General features: G+C 53.2%; 1 protein-coding gene across 1 annotated transcript; it reads right to left on the bottom strand.

Moving 5' to 3' along the window:
• Window positions 1-19: 19 nt before the first annotated feature.
• On the bottom strand, window positions 20-5,932 carry LOC121851053. The gene is made up of 7 exons (XM_042344562.1): window positions 5,859-5,932; window positions 4,249-4,799; window positions 2,381-2,539; window positions 2,027-2,228; window positions 1,455-1,576; window positions 814-929; window positions 20-522 (listed from the first exon to the last, which is right to left on the bottom strand). Exons 2-7 carry the CDS (start codon window positions 4,750-4,752, stop codon window positions 519-521), a joined length of 1,107 nt encoding a protein of 368 aa, XP_042200496.1. The 5' UTR covers window positions 4,753-4,799; window positions 5,859-5,932; the 3' UTR covers window positions 20-518.
• Between the last annotated feature and the right edge of the window lie 5,643 nt (window positions 5,933-11,575).

Below are 11,575 nucleotides of genomic sequence, written 5' to 3'. Positions count from 1 at the left end.
GCACTCACACGCACACGCACTCACATGCACACGCGGGCACACGCGCGCACTCAACACACAGTCCCTGTGCCGCGCTTGCTCTCGCCCACATCACAATTCCTGTGCGCACCAGGAGAGCACTTGGGATTCGAGCTTTGAATAACAAAGGCTGGCGTGTGCACGGCGTGTGCATTTGCGTGTGCGCTGGCAGCGACGTGTCCCAGCGCCGCCTCCACACGCCTCGCGCCCTCAACCTCCACAGGAGAAATCGACGACAACGACGACGACGACGACGACATTTACACAGCGAACTTCGTAAACACAGCTCTCTCTCCAAAACACTTCCCGCTCCCTCTTCCCCGGTCCCCGACCCCCTTCGCAGTCTCTTCTCTCCTCTCGGGAATTTCAGGGGGAAAAAAATTCCCTCCTCGTCGTCTCCTCCGACCACAGTTCGTCCGGTGGGGAAAATCCGTCCTTCTCTCTATCTCTCTGACTCCCCCCTTCGAAGCTTCGCACCTCAGCCTCAAAGTCCAGGCATTTCAGCTGCAGAACGAGACGGGAGATGAGGTTTAATTTTTTTTTTCACGCTGTGGTTGTGAATGTAAAGGATTTCAGATAATAATAACAATAATAATAATAATACGGTCACTTAATCCACGGCTGTTTGTGGGAAACTGCTCACAAAGTACACAGTCGCCACACACGACAGTGTATCCTGTGAAGCGCTTTGGGACGTCTCAATGGCGTGTTAAGGCGCTGCATCAAATGCCGGGAGTAGCGCGAGTGCCAGTAGTAGTATTATTTGTGATGTTATTATGATTATTATGATCTCACCTGTTGTTGTGCTGTGAGTTGCCTCTCAATCTGGCCACCAGGCTGCGTGCTCGTCCTTGCCGTGGCTTCAGTCTGTTGACGAGCTCCTTCACTCTGCCCCAGTCAGGCCGAGTGGCCTGAAACAACCGCAGACCGTCGTCACAATAGCTCTCAGTCACAAGTCACGTACTCGATCGGAGACGCACAATAGACTTGTGTACTCTGTGGACGAAACGCGGCAGCGACACCCCGCAAACGTGGGCCTCGGTCTCATTTCGCCAGCAAAGTTCTTATATTCTTACGAGGGACTAAATTTGTCTGAGGGACTGTTGGCCAGGACTCCGGGAGAGACAGAGAGAGACTCCTCTCTTCTCTTTTCCCACAAGCGCTGAGGGAGATCATTAACGTCCGCCTGAACACGGCACCGGCGGGGAGTGAGATTTAGTCTCCCATTCGAAGGACGGCGTTGCCACAACCGCACCCCCACCCCACCAGCGCTGTATTGAAGCATCAGCTTAGACTGTGATTCCAAGTACTAACTAGTGGGGGCTCAAACCCGCAACCTTCTGACTCAGAGGCGAGAGCGAGAGAGCGCGCGCGCTACTCTTGAGCCAGGCTGACACACCGGACGCACTCGTAGACAGAGGGAAAGCCCGCGTTACCTTTGCTGACTTTGGTGAGCGGGAGCTCGGAGCCGGCCGGTCAGTCTCATCTGGTGGGCAGTCCATTTCCTCGTCTGCAGGTGACCCGTCGATTTGCTCAGAAGGCAGAAGCTCACCATCCCCTGGAAAAGCCATCACGGAGTTTACTAAGCGCTGCATTGTGGAGGCCGGTAGCTCAGTGGTTTAGAGCCCTCGTCTCGCAAGGGAGAGGACCCGGGTTTGATTCCCGGGCGGGTCAGGTCTGGGCGAAATGTAGGGCAAGTTTCCTTCCTCCACACACACACACCCCTGTTTACCGGCAGTCAGTAGGAACCCGGGTGTTAGTCGATTGGGGGATCGCTTTCCCAGGGGGTAATAATCCCTCCAAAAAAAATAATAATAATTTGGTCACTTCAATCCACGGCTGTTTGTGGGGACACTGCTGTTTCGCCCACAAAATACACAGTCACTACACTTTGCAGCGTATCCTGTGAAGCGCTGTGAGATGTCTCGACGACATGATGAGGCGCCGGGTCAAACGCCAGGATTATTATTATTATTATTATTATTATATTATTGACACATTGGCTCACCGTTCTCTCTCGGTTCTTCGGGACGGCTTCCGGAAACTTCCAGCAAGATGTTGGGGACGGACGAGGACCTTTGCCGACGGAACTGACGAGGGGAAAGCCGGACGGGGTGGTGGGATGGAGGTTGGGAAGAGATGACGGGATGTCGGGCCTGGGTTAATGTCGGCGGGAACTGACCACAGCAAGAAATCGTCAACAGCAAATCCTATTAAACCAACAGCAAAAAGGACTTTACAGTAAATAACAACAACAACAATAATAATATTTGACGCGGCGTCTCATCGCGTCGTATAATAATCAGCAGTAATAATAAATTGAGACGCGCTGTAGCTCTCGTGTACAACCCCCGGTCTCTACCTGGTTCTGTCTCAGTTGTTCCTCTGCCTCCTCTTTCTGTCTCCTCAGGAGAAGGTTGTTTTCCTGGAGTTGACCGATCATCTCCAGCAGACGACACACCTGTCGCAGGTAACCCAGCCCCTGGCCCGTGTCCCTCCGCGAGTCCTTCCTCCGCCTTTCCTTAAAAGTCACCGAGAGGAAATCACGGGGGTTCAGCAGTCGCCTTTCTCGTTCTCATCCCTCCCTCTCCGCAGACGGTCCCGGAGCTCAGGGGTTCGAGCCCTCGCATCGCGAGCGAGCGAGAGAGAGAGAGAGAGAGAGAGAGAGAGGGTCGGGTTCGATTCCCGAAATCTTAGGCAAGTTTCCTCACTCGAGCCGGAAGCAGGAACCCGGTTGTTAGTCGATTGGGGGATCGCTTTCCCGGGGTGTAATAATCCCTTCCAATAAAATAAAATTGGACGTCGCTGTGCGCACTTGCCTGCCAGGCGTTTGGCCCACAAAACGCACAGTCACTACACTTTACACTGTAACCCTTGAAGGGCTTCGAGACGTCTCAACAAAGTGATGAGGCGCCGGGTCAAATGCCAGGATCCCTGTTGTTATTATGGCTACGTTTGATAAAGTGCCTTTGGGGTCAGTGGGACGGGCAAAAGAGCTTCACAGGGTTTGATAATAATAATAATAATAATAATTATTAAGGGCCGATGGTGGTGTTAAATCTGACTGGTGAAGTTGGTGAAGTTGAGGCGCACACACACACACACACACACACACACACAGCAATTCCAGGGATGTCTTCAGGTTGAGGTAATCTCACTCGGGACGGAGGCTGATTACTCAGCGTTGGGAAAACTTCCTACTCTTGTGTTTGGAGGAAGATTGAACGGACGCAGATAACATTCCGCAAATGCCGGCAGGTTTATGCGGGCGCGTGTGTGTGTTTGCGGGTGGGTGTGTGTGTGTGTGGGTGTGTGTGGGTGGTAAGTGTGTGGTAAGACACACACACACACATACACACACACGCACACACAAGCCCTCGTTCCCTCCCCCCCCCCCCCCCCCAGACAAGCGCGTCACACGGTTGATATCTCCATCTCTCTCCATCCTTCTCTCCCTCTCTCACACATTCACTGAACTATTAAGAGATGCAACCCATATTGTGTCCTGTGGCTCAGGGGTTAGACCCCTCGCCTCGCAAGCCGGAGGATCCGGGTTCGATTCCCGGGCGGGTCAGGTCAGGGCGAAACCTTAGGGCAAGTTTCCTTACTCCCCACAGACACAGACACACACACACACACACTCACTCACACACACACACACACACACGCACACACTCACTCACACACACACACGCACACACACTCACTCACACACACACACACACACACACTCACACACGCACACGCGCGCCTCTGGTTACCAGCAGTCAGTAGGAACCCGGTTGTTAGTCGATCGGGGGATCGCTTTCCCGGGGGGTAATGATCCCTCCGAAAAAATAATAATTTGGTCACTCAATCCACGACTGTTTATGGGGACGCCGCCGGGCGCAATTGGCTGCCAACGTGTTTCGCCCACAAAACAGTCACTACATATTACGGTGTATCCTGTGAAGCGCTTGGAGACGTCTCGAAGATGCGATCGTGTGCAACATCAAATGGAACGATTATCATGTTATTATTATATTATTGTTGTCACATTGTTATATCATATTATTGTTATATTATTATATTATTATATTGTTATTGTTAATATTATAATTCTAATTACATTATTATACTATTATATGTTATTATTGTTATATTATTATATTATAATTTTATTATAGTTATATTTTATATTATTATATTATTATTATTATATTATTATTATATTATATTGTTATTATTTACCTGTGAACAAGCCCTGGTGCTGTCTGCAGTCCAGCATCTTCTGAGCCTCAGCCAATCCACCTCCTCGTCTCCCTCCTCCGCCTCTCCCTCTGCCTCCTTCCCCTTCTCCGCGTCGCCTGACCGGAATTTGGGAATCCTCTCCGGCTCGGTCTCCGCACTTCCCCTCGTCTCCGTCTCCGCCTCCGCCTCCGCCTCCGTCCCGGGCGGTTGCCACGACAAGGTCCTCCGCAGTGCGCTCTCCAGCTTGTGCCGGGAAGCGGGAGAATCCAGGGAGAAGCTGCGTTCGGAGGAGCCGGGCGAGGGGCAGACGGTATCGCAGCTGGTCAGCTCCACCCCGGAGTCCTCGGACTCCGACTTCACCATCCGCCGGGCTCCCTCCCCCTCCCCGAAGCCCTGGGGGTGAGGGCGGGGGGAGCGATCCCCCAAGTTGCCGTCCCCCCCCGTCCCGAAGTTCCCGACGCTGGCCGACAGTCCCAGCTTGATGGAGCTCCTCAACGGGTTCATCTTTGTCAGCCACACGTCGCCGCTCTCAGCGATGCCGGGTTTGTAACCTGTCAGGAATCATCCCACAGTCACTTCCGTCTCACCCCAGACTGACTGGCAACTCACCCACTGCAGCGTCTGTCTGTCTGTCCATCCGTCTGTCTGTCCGTAGTCACACCCCACCCCCCCCCCCCCCTCCCTCTGTGCGCAATTGGCTGCCGTGTTTCGCCCACAAAACACCACACAGTCACTACACTTTACAGCCTATTCCGTGAAGCGCTTCTCCAATAAGGCGGCGGGGGGGGTGAGGGTGGGGGTGGGTGCGAAAGGAGGGGGTGGTGGTGGTGGTGGGGAGGGGGGGGGGGTGATAGTGAGTGCGAGAGGGGGAGGCAAATGGAGAGAGAGTACAGAAGTAAAGAATGTGAGACGTGGAGAGAGAGAGGGAGAGAGGGAGAGAGGGAGTGGGGGGGGGTGTGTGTCGGGGGAGGAGGATAAAACAGAACATAGCTATTAAGATTCCCCCCCACCCCCTCCCTCCCCCCCCCCCCCCCCACCCACCCACACACACCCACACGGTGAGTTACACAGACTCACACACCGAGTGACGCGGCGCTGAGGCTGACTCAGGGTTAAGCAGCGTTCAGGAGCTTTGCGCAATGGAATGCAAAGTATTCCACTCGAGATCGGAATACCGACTCCCTCCCTCGGCCGCTATCGCGCATTCCATCAGCAGCTTCGACATCCCCCCCCCTTCCCTCCCCCTCCAAAACAGCCCCGGGACTTAACAGCCAACCAATATTATTGATATTAATCCTCGCATTTGATGCAGCGCCTTATCACGTCGTCGAGACGTCTACAAAGCGCTTCACAGAAAATACACACACACACACACACATATATATATATATATATATAGTTACTGCAAAGTATATGCTGCATTTTACCCACAAAAATATAGTCAATTCACTTCACAGTAGCTTCTGTGAAGGGCTTTGTGGTTATTATTATTATTATTATTATTATTATTGAAGTGCAGCGACTGTGTATCTTGCGGGTGAAACGCCAATTGCTGGTGGGGAGTTGCTGTGCGCGGTTCAGGACGAGAGGAAGTCCTGTCGGTTGCTCACCGTGCGCTGGACCCTCGCTCTGCACTGCCTGTTGCTCGCCGGAGGCTTCCCGGCTCTGTGTACGCGGTAAAAAGGTCCCGATAGCTCAACCCCGGCTTTGCTTCTCACGCGCTATCGCGATCCACGCGCTCGCTTTCAAATTCCTTCACGTCCCCGCAACTCCCCACCTCTCTCTCTCTCTCTCTCTCTCCGCCATCCCAAAATACATCAGTATATCTCACACGCGCACACACACAGTTTAAAGCTATGCATTTCAGCCAGAAAACACTAACTCACCGGGGGAGAGGGAGAGAGAGAAAACTTAATAATAATAATAATAATAATAGTGCGGTCACTCAATCCACGGCTGTGTGTGGGACGCTGCTGTGTGTGTAATTGGTCGCCACGTTTCGTCCACAAAAACACACAAGTCAAGTCACTTGGAAGCGCTTTGAGACGTCACTATACTGGGATAAGGCACTGTATCAAACGCCAGAATTATTATTATTATTATTATTATTATTGTGCCAGCACTTTGAGTGAAAGAGCTACCAACTAGCCCCACTCCCCCCGCTTCTACCCCACAGCCCCGCTTCTACCCCACAGCCCCGCTTCTACCCCACAGCCCCGCTTCTACCCCACAGCTCCGCTTCTACCCCACAGCCCCGCTTCTACCCCACAGCTCCGCTTCTACCCCACAGCCCCGCTTCTACCCCACAGCCCCGCTTCTACCCCACAGCCCCGCTTCTACCCCACAGCCCCGCTTCTACCCCACAGCCCCGCTTCTACCCCACAGCTCCGCACATTTTTCCTTTTCAAGTCCCCGACCCAATCCCCTTTTGAAAGCTGCCATCGGATCCGTTTCCACCAGCCTTTCAGGCAATGCATTCCAGACCGCAACAACTCTCTGGGCAAAGCATTTTTACTCCTCGTCTGGTCTCTCCTCTGTTTTTTTTCCCCCCAATTATCTTGAATGACCGTTTGTCCTCTGGTGACTGACCCACTCGCCCACCCGAGGTTTCTCCCTCATCTTACTCCATCAAAAAACCATCACAATTTTGAACGCCTCTATTAAATCTCCCCTCAAACCTTCTCTGCTCTAAGAACAATCCCACAAGTCCCTCATCCCTGGTAGCATTCCTGACAAAGTTTGCAACCTCTCGAGAGTTTATCCTACCGGCTCTGTGGATGGTGAAACGTCTGTGCTTGAAAAGGAGCATCGCAGATTATCACAGAGTTTAAATCCACGTTCCCTCTCTCCCTCACAGTCGCAGCGAACGTGGTAACACTCCAGCTGGTCAGAGAGAGAGAGCGAGAGAGAGGAGAGATAGATAGATAGAGAGGGAGAGAGAGCGAGAGAGGGAGGAGGCGGACTCCAGGCTGTGTCATCAAAGCATCTCACAGCAAAACAGGATTGAAAGGAGATTTACAGGGTGAGAGAGAGAGAGAAACAGCGTCATCTAATCACTCAATCCACGGCTGTTTGTGGGGGGGGGGGGGACGCTGCTGTGTGCGCAATCGGCTGCCGCGTTTCGCCCACAAACTACACAGTCACTACACTTTACGGCGTATCCTGCGTAGCGCTTTGAGGCGTCTCGAAGAGGTGATGAGGCGCCGGGTCAAACGCCAGGATTATTATTATCGTTGCTATTATTATTTATTAATTATAGAGAGTAACAGAGTGAGATTAACTGGGGGGGGAGGGGGGAGGGGAGGAGGTGACCATAGACACGGTCGAGGAGCAAGGTCTTCAGGCACGAGCCGAAGGTGGGGAAGGAGGGGGCGAGGGCGGAGGGAGGGAGAGAGGGAGGGAATTGAGTTTTGGGGCGTAGTGGCTGAAAGCGATGGCAGAGCGGAGGCCGGAGCCCAAAGGACAATGGCAGCGTTAAGGGAGGAGGGAGGGACGGAGGGCAATTAACAGCTTTGAGCCATCGACCCCCGGGAGGGCCACACCCAACAGACAAAGATCTCTCCGAGGAGCAGTTAACGACCCGTCCCACAGGAGAAGATAGTGCAAACATGGGGTGGGGGGGGAATGTGTGTGTGTGTGGGGGGGAATGTGTGTGTGTGTGTGTGGGGGGGAATGTGTGTGTGTGTGGGGGGGGGGGGGTGGGGGCTGATTGCATCTCACTGTCTGTCCACCATTTCCAACCTGACCGCAAGGCACGACCTGCTCACTAAACTGGTCCATCCAGTTACTGCCGTCAGTCGGGGGTTTTGGCAATCCTGTGCCACAGTCTGACTCTCAGTTGGCAGCGCTCTCTTTCTCTCTCTCTCTCTCTCTCTCTTTCTCTCGCCTCCGAGTCAGAAGGTTGTGGTTTTTCAAGCCCCCCCAACCCCCCACCCGCACGGTCTAAGCTAACGCTCCAATCCAGTTCTGCTCTGCTCTGCTCTGCTCTGCGACGCTGTCCTTCAAATGAGACGTTAAACACAAAATACACAGTCAATTCACGTTACAGTGCATCCCGCGCAGCGCTTTGAGGCGTCTCTTGCCCAGCATTTCCCCCGTCCCGTCCTGTCCCGCCCGGGAATCGGACCCAGGTTCCTCTAGCTCGCTCTAACCACTCCCAGGAGCCTGCGGAGCGAGTAGGTAATATGTTTAGGACGGCAGGTGGAATTAGCTGGAGGGCAGCGGGTGCGTGTAGAGGAATGCAGAACCCAAGAGGTCAGTCTGGCTTTGTCAGGTGTGCGCTGTATGGGGGGGGGTGGGGGGGGGGGGCAGAACAGGTCATCAGTCAGTCCGGTTCCTCGCAACGTAGGTAAGATGACTGACCAGGAAAAGGCCAGTCATTCTCCTTCACAAGTGCCTTCAACGCTCACACACGGACTGTGGAGTCTCGCGCTGCAGTGGTGCGAGCCCCCGCCTCGCAGGCGAGAGGATCCGGGTTCGATTCCCGGGCGAAACCTTAGGCAAGTTTCCTTACTCCACACACACACACAGTGATTTGGTCACTTGAATCCACGGCTGTTTGTGGGGGGGACGCTGCTGTGCGCAATTGGCCGCCGCGTTTCGCCCACAAAATATACAACAACAACAACAACAACAAGATTCCATTTATAGAGCGCCTTTCACGTCAGGAGGACGTCCCAAGGCGCTGCACAGTTGGGTCATGACCCGAGCATTGGGGGGAAATGGTCAGGGTGAGGGGAGGGAAGGGAGGGAGCGAGGAGGAGGAAGAGAGTCGAGAGGGGAGCTGAAGGCTCGGTCAAAGAGAAAGGTTTGAGACCGGCCTTGAAGGAGGAAAGGGAGGAAGCGGCGAAGGCACTGGGGATGGAGTTCCAGAGCCTCGGGCTGAGAGGCTGAAGGCCCGACCACCGATGGTGGGCGGTTGGGCGGGGGACGTGGAGCAGACCGGAGCCAGAGGAACGGAGGGTACGGGCAGGTAGGTAGGGGGATAGTAGGTTGGAGAGGTAGGAGGGAGCGAGGCCATGAATGGCCTTGTAGGTGAGGATGAGGATCTTGAAATCAATCCTCTGAGGGATGGGGAGCCAGTGGAGGCGAGCGAGGGTAGGAGTGATGTGGTCCCGAAGCCTGGTGCGGGACAGTACACGAGCTGCAGAGTTCTGAATGACCTGCAGCTTGTGGAGGGAGGTGGCGGGAAGGCCGGCGAGGAGAGAGTTCCCATAGTCCAGCCTTGAGGTGACAAAGGCGTGAACCAGGGTTTCAGCAGCGTGAGGGGTGAGGTAATGCCGTAGTCTGGCGATGTTCCGGAGTCAATTCACTTTGCAGTATGTTGTGTGAAGCGCTTTGAGACGTCTCAAAGTCGTAACAGGGAGATATATCAAATGCAAGGATTATTATTATTATTTGGCCACCACAGAAAACAATTATCCTTTCATTCCTTATATCTCACGTAGGGAGGATGTCTCAAAGCTCCTTCTACACTGTGCGTCCGTCCACACTCCCAGGTCAGGGTTAGAGACAGAGTAAACCTCCCTCTGCACTGTGTGTCCACACTCCCAGGTCAGGGTTAGAGACAGAGTAAAGCTCCTCTGCACTGTGTGTCCACACTCCCAGGTCAGGGTTAGAGACACAGTAAAGCTCTCTCTACACTGTGTGTCCACACTCCCAGGTCAGGGTTAGAGACACAGTAAAGCTCTCTCTACACTGTGTGTCCACACTCCCAGGTCAGGGTTAGAGACACAGTAAAGCTCCTTCTGCACTGTGTGTCCACACTCCCAGGTCAGGGTTAGAGACAGAGTAACTCCTCTACACTGTGTGTCCACACTCCCAGGTCAGGGTTAGAGACACAGTAACGCTCCCTCTACACTGTGTGTCCACACTCCCAGGTCAGGGTTAGAGACACAGTAAAGCTCCTCTACACTGTGTGTCCACACTCCCAGGTCAGGGTTAGAGACACAGTAAAGCTCTCTCTACACTGTGTGTCCACACTCCCAGGTCAGGGTTAGAGACACAGTAAAGCTCTCTCTACACTGTGTCCACACTCCAGGTCAGGGTTAGAGACACAGTAAAGCTCCTCTACACTGTGTGTCCACACTCCCAGGTCAGGGTTAGAGACACAGTAAAGCTCTCTCTACACTGTGTGTCCACACTCCCAGGTCAGGGTTAGAGACACAGTAACGCTCCCTCTACACTGCTCGCTGTACCCTGGGCACCACAGGACCAAAGTCAGACATGTTAACAGTTGTGGTTCTGTGAATCACTTAACCCTTAAACTCACGGAAAGCTTCTCCTCACTCTGTGTGTCAGCCTGGCTCAGTGGTAGCGCTCTCTCTCTCTCTCGCTCTTGCCTCCGAGTCAGAAGATGGTGGGTTTGAGCCCTCCCGAACACGCCAGGATTTGGAATCACAGTCTAAGCTGACGCTCCAATGCAGCGCTGGGGGGGGTGGGGGGGCTGTTGGATTGTCGGAGACGCTGTCCTTCGGATGAGACGTTAAACCTCACTCCCCGTCTGTCTGCTCAGATGGACGTCAAAGATCTCCTGCGGTGCTGTTCGGAAAGAGAAGGGAGTTTCTCTATCTCTCTATCTCTCTTGGTGTCCTGGCCAACAATCCTCCACGGCTGGTTGAGGGGACATCGCTGTGCACACTCTGGCTGCCAAGTTTCGCTCCCAAAACACACAGTCGCTACACTGCCTAACAGTAAGTACGGTAAAGTGCTTTGTGTGGTCCTCCTGACGTGAAACAAACCGAATTAATAATTATAATTCGCCCACAAAATACACAGTCAATTCACTTTACAGCGTATCCCGTGAAGCCATTGAGACGTCTCAAAGACGTGATGAGGCGCTGTGTCCAATGCCAGGATTATTATTGTTCATTATTATTGTTATAATCATGATTGTTTTCTCTGGGGTTGAAATTGGCTCAGTGATCAGAGAGGGAGACACAGGCGGAAAGCGGAAGAGAGGTTCAGTAAACGATTTCCAGACCATATATTCGTTTTAATAAATCATCTCTATTTTACAGGCGATATTTTCTCTCTCTCCAGGTTTCCAGGTTTCCCGCTTGAATATTTAAATCTGAAGAAAAATATAACTAGATACGTTGCACCTCAGTTCACTCTGCAGATGGACGGACAGGGGGTGAGGGTTAGAGACAGAGTAAAGCTCCCTCTACACTGTGCGTCCATCCACACTCCCAGGTCAGGGTTAGAGACAGTGTAAACCTCCCTCTGCACTGTGTGTCCACACTCCCAGGTCAGGGTTAGAGACACAGTAAAGCTCCTCTACACTGTGAGTCCACACAATGGGGAAAAAGAGCGAGGGTTTTGGGAG

Source organism: Callorhinchus milii, unplaced genomic scaffold (assembly GCF_018977255.1).
Source record: "Callorhinchus milii isolate IMCB2004 unplaced genomic scaffold, IMCB_Cmil_1.0 Scaffold28, whole genome shotgun sequence".
Taxonomy (NCBI): Eukaryota; Metazoa; Chordata; class Chondrichthyes; order Chimaeriformes; family Callorhinchidae; genus Callorhinchus; species Callorhinchus milii.
Note: the sequence above shows the minus strand (reverse complement) of the source record. Positions and strands in the feature narration are given on the sequence as shown.

Bases quoted from the DNA above. Each gene is read 5' to 3' on its own strand.
- LOC121851053 (XM_042344562.1), bottom strand. From the start codon at position 4,752: ATGAACCCGTTGAGGAGCTCCATCAAGCTGGGACTGTCGGCCAGCGTC. The intron at 2,229-2,380 runs GTAGAGACCGGG...TTGGTTTAATAG, and splicing joins AACAACTGAGACAGAACCAG to GATTTGCTGTTGACGATTTC. The intron at 930-1,454 runs GTAACGCGGGCT...CGGTTGTTTCAG, and splicing joins GCTCACCAAAGTCAGCAAAG to GCCACTCGGCCTGACTGGGG.